The sequence below is a fragment of the Notothenia rossii genome (assembly GCF_949606895.1).
Source record: "Notothenia rossii genome assembly, chromosome: 10".
Lineage (NCBI taxonomy): Eukaryota > Metazoa > Chordata > Actinopteri > Perciformes > Nototheniidae > Notothenia > Notothenia rossii.
In genome coordinates, this window is record NC_136908.1 from 26,655,272 (window position 1) to 26,669,470 (window position 14,199).

At 39.3% G+C, this 14,199-nt stretch overlaps 1 protein-coding gene across 8 annotated transcripts; it reads left to right on the plus strand.

Moving 5' to 3' along the window:
• The first annotated feature begins 5,664 nt into the window (after nucleotides 1-5,664).
• On the plus strand, nucleotides 5,665-12,895 carry mbpa (myelin basic protein a). Of its 8 annotated transcripts, XM_079654745.1 has the most exons (7): nucleotides 5,683-6,035; nucleotides 8,104-8,199; nucleotides 8,601-8,627; nucleotides 9,676-9,696; nucleotides 11,172-11,255; nucleotides 11,369-11,389; nucleotides 11,761-11,879. In XM_079654745.1, the coding sequence occupies exons 1-6, from the start codon at nucleotides 5,877-5,879 to the stop codon at nucleotides 11,369-11,371; spliced, it is 390 nt and encodes a 129-aa protein (XP_079510871.1). In that variant the 5' UTR covers nucleotides 5,683-5,876; the 3' UTR covers nucleotides 11,372-11,389; nucleotides 11,761-11,879. The 8 variants fall into 8 exon arrangements, with proteins under 8 accessions (XP_079510875.1, XP_079510872.1, XP_079510876.1 ...); XM_079654743.1 differs by lacking the exon at nucleotides 11,369-11,389 and having other exon boundaries at nucleotides 5,685-6,035; nucleotides 11,761-12,895; XM_079654744.1 differs by lacking the exon at nucleotides 11,369-11,389 and having other exon boundaries at nucleotides 5,695-5,996; nucleotides 11,761-12,895.
• The last annotated feature ends 1,304 nt before the right edge of the window (nucleotides 12,896-14,199 follow it).

The window sequence follows — 14,199 nt, forward strand, 5'->3', positions numbered from 1 at the left end:
TACAAAATGTGAGCGAGGCTGTGATCTGTTTAAACTAGTATTTGTTGTTATAAAGGGAGCATCTTGTATGTTTCCAAATACTGGGTCGGTTAAGATTTTAATATGACTCTCAAGGAAGTGTGTGATGTCAAAGAATGTTGTCTGCGACTGTTCCTCTCCTGCAGCTGACAGGCTAAAGTTCCCCACTTGTCTCTGAATTGGTAAGGTAACTTTCGTATTATGATCATCATATTCGCAGCCATGTCAAGCTCATGCAAATACTGCACCTCTTCCATTGCGTTTGTATGCTCTAAGGAAGAAATTGTAGTCTTGCAGAGCCTTAACATCCTTGGTTCTTATAGGAGGTCATGAAATAGCTTTTTGAAAATATGCAGATGCCACTTTCTGCTCATTTCCAAACTGCTCCCTGATTAGAGCTTTAACCTTGACATATCCCCTCTCTGGATCCATATGCTGGCAACTTTGAACAAGTCCTTTGGGATGACCCTGAGTGTACTGCTTCAAAAAATAAAGTTGGTCACTGTAGCTGTTTGGGTTTTTCTCAACACCATTCTCAAAAGCCTTCATAAATGTATGATATTTTAACGGGTCGCCATCAAAAACTGGAATCTCTCTCTTTGGCAAGGATGAAAGACATTGCTGTTGTATTAACAGTGTAGTTATTTCATTTTGATTTCTCATAATGCCCAGTATGTTGTTTTGATATTCACTTGCGTTCAAGCTAACTCCATAATTCATTTGTGTTTTCAAATTGGATTTTTTATGGGATACTGGCTCTGAGGAAAGGAACCAAGGTGAAATGTTCTCATTAGGCCGTGTTGTTGCATCCAATAAGTCATTGCTAGTCTCCCTTTGGTTGAGCAACATTTGTGGAGTATTTATATTGTCCTTGGCAGTGTAGAGGACTTGTGGTTTAATGTTTCTTTGTTCAATATAAGAGTTCATTCCATCTGAATGCCTTGTTTTTGAACTTTTCCCACTTAGGATGCTCCGTGTTTGCAACAGATCTAGTTTAGCCATGTGTGCTGCAATATCCTCCTCCATCTGAAGTTGCTCCTTTCTCCTCCTTATTCGTTCCTCCTCCATCTGAAGTTTGCTCCTAATTTGCTCCTCCTCCATCTCCAGTTCATGTTTGTCCTTTAATAGTTTATTTCTTGCCATTAAAGCTGCCAAGTCAGCCTCTGTTTTATGGCATGCAGACGAAGCAGTAGAAGTTGCAGACTTTTCCCCCAAAGCAGAATTTTGTGATCGGATTGTTCTTTTCCCATAGTCCATTTCAACACTTTCCATGTCAACATTTATTTGACTTATTTTCTCCGTTTAATTATCCAAACTTCCTCCGTGTATTTGTTTGATTGTAAAACACCCTCACAGATCGGAATGGAATTAATTATTTCAAAAGCATCACATTTCCACATCAACAGAGCAGTGCAACTTCAATGCGAGAGCGGAGATGTACAGCGGAGAAATACAGCGGTGAATATACAAACGTTGTCCATTCCATGGAGCTTAATGTGCACATTCAGTGGTAAGGCTTACCTGGCTGTGATCCGCGTTGAAGGTGGCTTCCAAAACTGCAGTCTTTATTAACAGCCAGTGCTTACTTCCGTGAATTAGTTCAAACAATTGCTTATATCCATTCTCCTTGATAGATCCTTAATCCATGCGCTGTTTGATGATGGTTCTTCTTACGTCTTGTGTGCTTGTTGTTTTTTGTTGACAAAATATTGCGACAGCAGCAAACAAACAAAGAGAGGCTGAGGCCGGGCCTGTTTGATACTGTGTGACACGCTACAAAAAAGTACTTGCTGAGATCAAAAACTCTGTTGCAAAATAATGTGGTTTAATGAAAACTGGGATAATCAATCAACTTATACTCCTTGGACATGTAAATTGTTATATTAATCGAAGCAATACTTTCAATTTGCGGTCAACAAAAAGAACGGCCCTGTGTCACCCTCTCTTCCACACACGCCTCACGCAGGTGAACAGGATTATAATGAGTGCCGCCCATATCCATGTGACCCAAGCCAACCAATCAATTGTGCTCAAACAAATATCTTATATTAAAACAAAAAACTCAATACTAAACATGTTTCATAGCTCCTACACATTATGTGTTAGCCATGTTCACCATATGATTTTAGCGTGTGAGTATGCCAAATGTACTAATAAGCACTAAAGATCAAGTGAAACTGATGCTGATGGGACTGGAAATTACAGTTTTTGTGTTATTTTGTAATAAAAGAAAATACTGGACTCACTTATATTATGCTAGATGAAGCCATTGGAACATCAAACTGATTTTAATTTTTGTCTTGAGGGGAACATAACGTCTGAGTGGTCGTGTGTTTAAAGAACACATAAAGTGTTCCTTTTTTTATGATCACATTTGTATTTTGTGTCTCTACTGGGACATGTCTCCATGCTTTAATGTTCAAAAAGCTCTTTATTGTTCTCATACTGCCGGTGCTGCAGCACCTCTTTTCACCCTCTGTCTGAAACCAGAGCCCAGTCTGCTCTGATTGGTCAACCACTTAGAGAAGTCCATTCCCTTAGCCTATCATGCAAAATGTGTTGGAGCACTAGCCAATAGAAGCGTGACTGTTACGTAGTGATGTCACTATGTCACGAAAGTAAAGAAAGGAGTCCAATGCAAGCGCTTATTTACTTTGGGATGCACAAAAACCTATATAACACACTACAGGAAAGGGAAGCCACAAAAAGGATAATAGGGCCTCTCTCCAATAGTTTGGGATATTTTAATAAGCCCAAAACACTTGAATTTTCAATACGATTCATTATCTGATTACCACGAATGACTGTACGAAAGTGTGGGCCAATGCATTTAGCAGTACTCTTACTGGTGGCACTCCAGGGATGTAAAACACAGCAAATCAACAATGCCAGTATAGGGATCTTCTAGTGACCCTGAATGTCTGATCCAAATTCCATTGCAATTCATCTCGATTTCACCATGAACATAATGAAAAATTATTTGTCTAAACGAGCTCAGTCTAACAGCTGTATATCAGGAGGGAGACACTAACCGGCAAAATAGTGTCCACCCAGCTAATCTGCTACAGCTAGTAGGCTTTTTGGCCTTTGTTATGTGGGTTTCTGTGTGAAAGACACATTCAATAGCGTCAAAGGTTCTCCTTAAATGTATACAGAGACATCAAAGTATGTCATCTCTAAAAACTTGGAGTGGCCGCCGCACAAAAATAGGCTGGGTGCAGTGCCATTACCTCGAGTTGGTCACTTAAGACGGCATGAGCTCTTTTCTCTTTGGATTTAAATGAAAAACATGAACTGACTCCAAAAAGTGGACATGGGACCTTAGTAGAGTGCAGATTTATGCCAGGTGTGTCTGCAACGACCACTGCTGGGAGGTTTGATTGAAAAAACACCTAAAACAATTGCACGTCTTCTACAATTTAAGCAAATCAGACGCATTTTCCACTCGCTAGTCTTGAGCAAAAGGTACGCTGTCAATGTTTTCTATGAAGCTGTCTGACCATGCACCAGTTTAGCCAGACTGCAGTTCACTATGGCAAACAGATACAAATAGCTTGCAGCTGAAGACTCCGAGCTAACAGCTAACTAGCTCTTCTTTTAGCAAACATCAGAAGACAGATGTGGCAAGAAGAGTGTTATACTAGAGGACAGAAATCTCCTCGGGACTTGAAAGAGGAATAACAGATCAATGATTTACCGATTGATCGATGATTTAACCTTTATTGCAAAAAGTGGTTTAATATCTTTATTTAGAATCTAATGTCAAAAGTCAGAGAAAAAATGAAAGAGCTTAAGTGGGCAGAGGCATTACATGGGGTGGCAGGCTTCGTTTAGGGTACTACTAAAAACTCACAAAGTGCAGTCACGGCAAACACACACAGCAAACAGCTGTGCGCCCCAGTGCTTTGCAACACAGCCATCAGTGAAGCTAATTACAGGTAAGCAGGACAATAAAAAGGTAAGCAGGACAACAGCTAAAAAAGGTGAAAGTAATTAGAGTATAAGAAGGCCAACATGTGTATGCATTCAATTGAAAAAACTGCCTACCTGTCCCACCAACTGCAACAGAGACCAATGACATTGCCAAAGGAAGGAACCAAGTCCAACAGGTGGTTAACAGGCCCTCGTGAGGGGGTGTTTGGGGGAGGATTCAGGCCTGGAGCTGCATTCAGACTCTCCACTATATCAGGGGGCATTACCCACATTATAGGCAACATTGTAGTCGGCGTTAGGTTCTGGTGGCTTTCGGTGGAACAACATTTTACATATAAACATATAATTATCTTTCTAGAAAAAATAAAGATTTTGAAGACAGTCAATGAAGGTATAAAACGTATTTTTTAAAACGCGTGAATCACTTCAACCACAGATTTTTCCTGTGTCAGTCATAAAATAGCAAAAATATAGATAGAATTACATTGGGCCATTAGCCGTGGACAGACACGCACAGACGCAAGCAGACACATAATATCCTTAGTGTAAGACCTAGCCATTATAATTATGTATTTAAATGTATTTTGGATCACTATAACCCTGACTGTCAAAACTTCAGTCAAATGTTTTTTCCCTTCCTTACAATGCATTCTCTTGTTATGTTCATCTGGATTAATGCTCCATCTGGAAAGCAGCAGCATACACAAAGATATTTCAAAAACTCTGCAGCTGTACCTATAATTTCTAAAATATTCATGATGAACTGCTTACGTTTTTCATAAGATCTGTGATTTCAAAACAGATACATTTGGGCCACACAGTTTTGTTTTTTGGTCTCTAAAGTTACTTTCAAACTTTAAATAAGAAGCAGCCATAACAACCACTCATCTGTTCTAAAATATTAATATTCTGATGCTGCAGGGTTGTTTTCTGACACAACTTGCCCTGCAACAGATCCTGCTTTGTTCGCTGTCTGCAGCAAACCACCGCTGGTGAAATCATCCTGGACTCCTGGTAGTGTTGAAATGTGATACAATGGCAAAATAAATCAAAAGTTAGACAGCCAAACATTCAGACATTCAAAATCACGCATCTAAAACAAACATTTACAGAAACTCTGGAAATATTGTTTAACCAAATTAGTTTTCTCTGCAATCCAAGTTTCTGTCATTGTATGCATTGGAATAGTCCTTTAATTCAACCTTTAATGGCCATAAAACATACATTTGGTTAAATCCTTAATTTTTCAAGTTTGAAACTCTATTTGTCGTGCAGTTAGGACTATAGCTGTGTGGATGTAATTGATATCAATATGAAAACACAAAAATGGAGACAGTCCAAACGTGCAAAGTCACCAGTATATATTGCATCACTGTGCGAACAGATACTTGGCTCATGTTCATAGGTTTTCACACAACAAGCCGTTCTTGTCTCCTCTATTTATGTTAATCTGGGTGACTATACATCCAATTTAAACACAATCCATTGAGAAGATATATTAGCCCATTCCAACAATGGCCTGACACTGGTGCGGGCTGCTTTGCATCAGGGTGTGAGAGCAGACTCAGAGATACCCTTGTTGTTTCCGCGGCCGGGTGAGGCAGATGGGGAGAGGAACAATGGCTGACCCATTCGGAGGGCGGCAGTGACAGCCACTGAAGCTCAGAAGAATATCTGGAGCCCAGCCAAAGCCTTACTGCCACCACAGCCACACCGCACCCACCGAACCTGACCCTCCTCACATCCCATGGTGCCCGGCGGGCGAGGGGACGACACCTTCAAAGACGGCCCCTGAGCGTCAGAGGGCCAACCACCCTGAAGGAGCAGCGGAGTCGAGGGCTGGCACTGTGGGCTGTGACTGACTTGGAAGAGGACAACTGCGTGGACGGAGAGGTCAACCCCACCCATCTCCAGCAAATACTAGCATGGCTACAGCGAGCACCTCAGGGCAGAGCAGTTTCGGGCTCGGGAGGAAAAAGAAACAGCCTAGTCTCATGGATCAGATTACCAAGTTCTTTGGAGGAGACAAGAAGAAAAGGAGCAAGGTGAGATTCCATGCATCTGCATCTAAAGGAGCAGTTCAGGTCAGGAACTTTCCGAGCGATTGTAAAACCTTATTGTTTCAAAACGCTAAAATTATATTATTTTTCCTCATTGCACTACAATAGAAAGTACTTGTTTTTAGTGTTTTTAGTGTTTTTAACATTTGTTTGCACTTGGGGAATTTAAGTGGCTACATATAACAACAACCTGATCATCAGATGTATTCATTATAAGAATTGTTTTGGCTGCTGTCCTGGGAGATAGGAAAACGTAAAAGTAAAGTGAAAAATGCAGGAACATATCTTAAACCATTAAGCAATATACACTAAAACGTTCAAAATACTTTAGAAAATTATCAAAACTAATTAGACTGAACATTCTTAGATGTAGTGAAACATTGCAAGAACATTTACTAGTTTTAGGATAAGACATTTTCCAGATTTTGATTTCTTGACACCATATCTCCTTAAAGGAGAGAAAAGCACTGATGGATAATTTGCCCGCCCAGACACTCCTCCATAGAGATTGGGATTAGCGTTTCCATTCTTTTTTTTATTATTAAGGCAAAGATCCACCTGTTATTAACCATATTTTGCAAGATGCGACAGGATTTTACCGCCAAAACAATTTCTTATAATTATAGAAATGTAGACTTGGAACAAAAAAGTGTCTGTAACTGTAAAATAAATGGAATTTAAGGGGAAGCTTTTAGATGTGTTGCTGTTACCACATTGAACTATAAAATAACATCATATAACTAATATTAGAAGATGTTTTCTCAAAGCATAAACATTTGAATTGCTCAATTTTTACGAAAATGAAAAGGGTTCAATTTGTCAATTTTAGTATTTCAGTAGGTCAGCCCCCTTCCTGGTCCCCTTTTTGACTTTTCTTATTTTTACTCTTTCAACTTGTTGGTTAACGGTACAAAATGCTACATGCGCACGTAGCCAGTAAGCTACATTTTCAGTAGATGTATCCCCACAGTGCACGTGAATTTAGTTTATGCTTGCTCTAAGGTGAGATAGGAAAAACCTTAGACAGAACATCTTTCAGGTTCTTGATTCAAAACTCTGCTGGGGGGGGGGGGGTCTGATACGTTAGAGCAGCAGAGTGTCTAATATGTTATGGATTCTTGCTCTGACTTAACTCAGATAATTTCCTTCATATGCTACAGGTTTTCTGTCTTGCACTTAAACATTGTAGCTAAAGAAAAATGATATGGTAAATTATTTTTTCAAACCCACACTCAATGGCCTTGGCTCATTTTCTGTGAAGAACATATCAGAACACATTTTTGAGTGACTTTCAAGAAGAGGAAGAGATTGAGCATCAGTTACAAAAAAAAGACGTGCCACACGACCAGCCAGTCAGCGGGCAAAACAACAAGTAGCACTTTAATTCATTAATGTGATCTAACAAATGTAAAAGGGCAAATATTAACCATGTATGCTGTTTATATTGCTTGTAATTGAGATGAAGTAAACATCTGTTGAGTATTTTAACATCAAATAGTTTGATTGTGTTGAATTGAAGCCCAAAAAGGCAGCGGGTCCACCAGACCGACGAACACTGGCTGAGTAACAAAAATATGAACACCATACAAGGGTTAATACAATACAATACCGTGGCAAAAAAGCCATAATTACAGGTATCTATATAAAACATTTTTTATTGAAAGTTCTGTGTTCAGTCTCTATGAAACATACTCATTAATTTGAATGAAGGGACACTAATTCAAGTATTTGGATTACCTCAATTTAATATAATATCAGTTTTCCTATCATAGAACATGATTATCATCTGTTCTTTTACATTGTCAGATTCGACAGCCATAGGGCCTTGAAACTACAATTATTTCTTGTATGACGTATGGTGCAGCTGAGGCCGATTTTCATGAAATAACTGATGTTTTTTCAAGCTCATGCCAAGCTACTGTATGATCAATATACTGCCTAAAAGATCTTAATAATTATGTGTTAATTAAATGTCTAAAAACCGTGAATCCAACTGATTTAATTCCATGCGGTTTCACTAGCAAGACTTGATCTTGTAGTAACATTACTATGTAAACACACACGGTTACTTGATGTCTGTTGGTCCTCACAGGGGTCTTTCCGGGGTCATGGGCCCGCCTCACCCCAGCAGTCCTCCGCTCGACGTCGGACAAAGGAAAATGCTGTGGTGCATTTCTTCAGGAGCTTGGTAAGACTCTTGAATTAGGAAAGGGACATATTTTAAACTTCATGACATACATTAAGTTCTTTTAACCATGTACTTAAAATCATTTTTTGTTTATAACATCCTCACTGTTATCAAATAGTAAGGTTGCTGTAATACTCTGAGACTGCTATTAGTTGTATAAGCAAGAACACATAAACAAACCAATTTCCTCCAATTTACAGTTGTTGAACTCTACTTACTTCCTCCAATTTACTTTGGAGCTAAGCCTTGGCATCAATAGAGCGACAGTATTTCAAAGCAAACCGTTTTTATTTACATACTGATTGAAATGTGGGGGAGTTTCAACCACCAGTTCAAGTGTTTTTGTTCTATTGTCATGCACGGTACAATCAGTCATTCTGTTGTTAATTGTTTTCTCTCAGGTTTCCTCTCCTCAACCTAAATCCAGGGTGAGTCTCATTTTTATTCACCATTCTTGTGCCGCTGTTCAATCCAAAGGTATAGCCACTGGGTGAAGATGGAGAGAGGCACTGATCATTTATTTCTGATTAATTTTAGATTCCTCGTCTATACTAAAGTTGTCTTTCATATTCCTCAATGTCAAATTCATCAGCTATTTTTCAAGATGTTTATTATTTGATATCCATTTGGTCCAAATCCCTCGTAAAAATGCATGTAGGTATCAATTGACTATCCAAATGTTGGATAGTTATTTTTAGCTAATATTTAGCATTAAATATTATTTTAGCTTATGTTAAGTTAGCACTAAACACTAGTTTAAGCTAATAATGTTCATCTATTAAGCACTAACTACTAGCTTTAGCGAATGTTAAGCTATTTAGCACTAAACAGAAAGTACCTTGAGTAATGAGAATTTATTCTTGCCTATTGGACTAATTTAAATTTCGACCAGAAGAATATTCCAGGAATCATCATAGCTATTAAAGTTCATCCTGAAGAGAACATGAATGTTAAATCCATTTTGCATATGTGGTGATATTTCACTGCATACAGTAATACAAAACACTTAGATGCAACATTAGATGAAAAGTCAGGAGTTCATCAATGTCAGTAAGTCTTAACCTCTGAGGAGCATGACTGTCCCAAATTTTAGTGTGATTAAGCCTGAGGGTTTTTTCTGACATTTTCCAAATACTTTTATTGAGCTTTTCAAGCATAATCTTAATATTTTTGACCCTTTCTTTCAACCAAAAGAGGAACATGTGGAAATTCAATATTTTGTGCAACCATTCATTCTCCAGCTTAGGTCACAAACAAGTGTCAGGGTTAGGGCTGTTGGGACCATCACTCAACTCTAGAGTGAGTTGGCTATATAAACTAAGCTATTTACTCTAATTCTCAACCACATCACAGCTAAAGTTGCCATTTTATACCTTTAACTGGATCATTTTAAGATGTGTGGAGGGGGACACAGGGTAACTACACTCTCACTGTATCTCGTAGTCTCATCACTGTCTGTTTCTATTTCATGTGCAGTGGAGAGACGCCTTGGGCTTGGTATGTCACACAAACTTCCCCTCTCAAATCCCATAAAACACACACTGCTGACTGCACCACTCTGTGTGTGTGTGTATTTGTGTGTGTGTGTGTGTGTATGTGTGTATGTGTGTATGTGTGTGTGTGTGTGTGTGTTCCCGCACAAGGTTTCCTTCGATTGCAGCGCACCTGTGACCTCACATCCACCCTCGTCCTGTCTCGTTCTCACTTTGTGATTCACTGCTTTCTCTCCTCTCTTTTATACCTGAGCATTAGGACTCAAGATGTATACAAAAGCAAAGCTGACTCACCTGCACCTATACTGTTCACACATTAGCTGAGAGTGCCACAGAAATCAAAAGTAGAAAACAACTATTTATTAATTTCTGAAACTCCCAAGTATTGGCTTGTTGGCGAATTCATTTAATTTCAATGAGTTCTTCTCTGCTTTAATCCAGAGCGACTCGCTGCTTCTGGATGACTTTGAAATCGCTCAACTATTTATGAACCGCAGCCGGTAAACACTTTCTCTTAGGATCTCTTGACCTGCATCGCCCTCCTCCTCCTCTTTCACACTTCTATCTGTAACACCTCCATCTCCTCTCTGTTAGAGGTGACTCACCGATCTTTCTGTTTTGGCTTCCTGCCATCTTTATGCTTTCTCCTCTGTCTGGCGACCCTGGACAGCCATGTTGTATGAGTGTGTCCTTTTAAGGTGATTGCAGAGTCCTGTTCTCTGTGTCAGTTCAGAGTGGACCTTACCTTCTCCTTGTCATCCACTTTCTTTCCCCCCTAAAAGGTGCTGTTATGTTCTTTCTGGTTCTGTGACATTTTCATGTTTTTCCACATGTCTCTGTCCATGGTATTTTTATTCAAAAGTACAGATCCAAGAAAACTGTTTCCCACAACTTACTGTTGAGAAACCGATCCTGCAGTTTGGCTGTTTTCCCCTCAGATTACAAGTTATTGAACAAGTTTGCCGAATTTTAGATCTTTGAGATGTGTTTTTCCAAATTCTAAATAATTAAAAATGTCTGATCAGTCCACCTTTATTGTCCATAAGGGAAATTCAGCTTGTAGCAAAGCACATTGAGAACTCAATGACCACATAGATCCAAACAACAAGAGGTCGATCCAAATACAATTAAATTGGATGGATGATACACAAATAAATATAATTACATAATGTGCAAAAGGTTGGGCTCATAAGGAATTATGAAGCCTATTCTTCATTTTTGACAGACTTATTATTTGTGGATCTGTGATTTTAGCCAATAGCAATAGAAGTGCCACTTTAAACGTTTTTAAAATAGTTGTTTATGACTTTTTGTTTGAGCCGTTTCTGATGCACTTGGGTAAAATGCTTGTAAGTGTCGTACAGAGGGAAAGGCCATCAATGTAAAATGTATTAAAGTCTGGTTAATGGTCCAACAACAACAGAACACCAGGCCCCGGTTTCAGGTATCCAACTTTGCTTAAAGAGCGTTTTTTTCTAGGCCTCGTCGCCGAGTGCCGAGAGCACAAAGTCGCCGGTCAGGAGACGCAGAGACCAAAACACACTGTCCAGAATCTTCAACCTGGTGAGCCTACAGCACATTCACAATCTTCTTTTACTCAACATGCCCTCTTTCTACCTGTAAAACGGGGCTTTATAAACACTGTCTCCTGTCTGTGTTTGCCCAAAATGCAACAGTGATGCTCTCACCAGAGATCAGTGAGTAATAAATCGATACAATATAATGATTTCACTTCCACTCATTTCCTTTCATCAGCTCCAGTCAACAGGAGCCTGTCATCATAATATACTAACAAGTTTAGGAGCATGAACATCTTCATCTATAGATTATATCATACATTTCTCACACATATCCTTTGATTATTTTTCTATAAATGCCATCTTCCTCAAGTATTCTAAGCATTATTTTACAGTGAGGATGATCTTCTCAAATCCCTTTATATGTGAGGTATAAGACAATCAAATCACCAAAAAACCTTCACCACAGATTGCTCTTAAATGCCATCTCTGGGGATAGAAATGGATGATTATTTCAAAGCCACTTCATTATAATCCTTTCTTCTCTCCAGGGAGAAACCAAGTCCCGTCCACCCCCTAAACGCTGGAGCACCATCTTCTAAGCTCTCTGCCGAGGAGCAAACCACCGGTCCACCTCCGATGGGAGAAGAGGAAGAAGAAGAAGGGGAAACTGATTTGCAGGCAGCGGACTCACAACCTCAAGAAATGTTAACACACTAACACCAGCCTCCTGTATGTTTAGACATTGACAGCGTATGAAATCCACTCTCCAGAGATATTGGGGCTTGTTTTTGTTTTAATCCAACAGATATCTTGTCTAGGTCATGCTTTCAGTAAAATATCTTACTGTAAAAAACACCCATGGCGCTAGTGTCAGCTGTTTGGGCATTGTTCATGGCAGATTTGTTTAATTGTCTCCCCCGTCATTAGCATTGTGTACGTTAGTGGCGCTTTGTGTATCTCGCTGCTTTCCAGAAACTCTACTCATACACCAAATATACCTTTGTTTCAATGTGAAATCTAGACGGGGATTTGTCCACTGTGGCTGTTGTGCTCGAGTGAAATTGTATGTCGCAAAGCATTTGAAAACACAACTGGAAACCTACAGAATATGAGTTATTTAATTGTAATGTTATGTTTCGTTTCGCTTCCTGTAATTAAAAACATGTACATACAGCATGATGTCCTTTAAGCCTATCAAATAAATAAAATGCCCTTTTCAAATGCACTGTTACATAACTAAAGAATGTCCTAAAAAAGACTGGTCTGCTCTCTTATGTGTAGCTTTGGCATGGATCTAATGTATTATCTGTTTGAGTCTTACATTTAGTTTCATTTAATATTATTTGTGTTTCCTTAAGAAGATGGCAAGCAAAAGTTGGATTTGATGGTTGGATTGTAAGTGGTTGAAAGGTCTAAGGCAGAAGCCCCCAGATTGCATGAGAAGCACTGATGGACAGAATAGTGATTTAAAATGTTCTGAAGTATTATTCCTCCATTTCATTCTGTTCATAATAAATTACATCCCCACTATCATTGTGCTTGCTCTGTCTGTATGTTCACTTTAACATCAAAGCCAAAAGAAATGTCATTGGTTGTTGTTGTTGTTGTTATGTTTCCTCTTAATGTAAAGCTCTGTTTTTAATGTGCAGCTAAACAAAAAATAAACACATTGTCTTCTCTGTACCTAATAATTCTGTCGTCTTTATACATTGTTCTTTTACTTTTTAAGGATTTCTTAGCCGTAGTTACGGCGTCCGACACATGCAAACGCATCACAACGGCTCAAAGCGCTTTCATTAGAAGAAAACGCTCAGTTGCAATTGAAAATTGAAGAAATATCTTTAACAACTTGACAACACATGCACAGCATTTAGAGAACATTCACCGACTTGGCGAAACATGGGCAACATTTACTAAAAGCGCTTCATAAAAGAAACACTGCAAAAACAAAACCCTTCAAATAAAAAACTCTGCAAGAAGCTCAAAACACAATGGAAACCAGGGGATACTAAAAGGTGATGCAAACAGATGGGACCTAATGCCTGTATTAGAAGCAGGATTTGCGGTTAGCGAGGTAACTTGAGGGTTAACTCTGAGGTTTCGGTCCAATGACGCTGGTTCACTTCTTACTAGTGATGTGGCATTCGCGAATGATCCGATTCTTCAAAGGGAACCGAGTCGTACTTGGTGAGAGCCGTTCTTTTTATCGTTGGTTCTCTGCCTGCCATAAATCCACTCGCCTTGACGGGAGCTTGCTTTCCTGAATGCAAATGTGCCATAGATGATGGCATACATAACGCATGCTGCTTGAGTAGTAGTTTGGCTGGCTGAGAGATGTAGCAAGTTATACATTTTCTGTGAGTAAAAGTATATTTCTGGCAATACAGTCAATCACTATGCTGGTGATTATTTCGCAGATAAACCTATTAACCCCGCCCCCTTAAAAAACGGTTCTTTTAAACGCCTCTCGGAAAGGAACGGAGCCATAAGGTCCGGCTCTGTTGAGGTAACATAGAGATATGTTGTATATTGTATGATTCCATGCATTACTGTGTATCATATTGTTTATGTAAGTAGCTGCTACTACTGCTGTGTTCATTGGGTGGCGCTGTGTGCACGATTGTGATTGTCACTACCAGGGGTATAAGAAAGATTATGCTATCTGCACAAATGGTTGACATTAAAGGTCCCATTTCTTGGCCATTTCCACTGTTCATAATTCCATTGTTGAGGTCTACTAGAATAGATTTATATCGTGCAATTTTCCAAAATCACATTGGTTTCTCATACAGCATCTCTGTAAACTACGTGTATTCACTGAATTTCACTCTCTGCCTTTAACGGCTCGTTGTAGCTCCAATAGCTCCAGCCCCCACCCTCCCTGTGAGCACAGTGTGCTCTGATTGGTCGGGACGTTGTGAATCGCGCTGAGCTCCGTAGAGGTGTGGTTTCCTTGTTTTGCGACAGTGAAACACAGCCAAACTCAC

Bases quoted from the DNA above. Each gene is read 5' to 3' on its own strand.
- mbpa (XM_079654743.1), top strand. From the start codon at position 5,877: ATGGCTACAGCGAGCACCTCAGGGCAGAGCAGTTTCGGGCTCGGGAGG. The intron at 8,200-8,600 runs GTAAGACTCTTG...GTTTTCTCTCAG, and splicing joins TGCATTTCTTCAGGAGCTTG to GTTTCCTCTCCTCAACCTAA. The intron at 8,628-9,675 runs GTGAGTCTCATT...TTTCATGTGCAG, and splicing joins CTCCTCAACCTAAATCCAGG to TGGAGAGACGCCTTGGGCTT.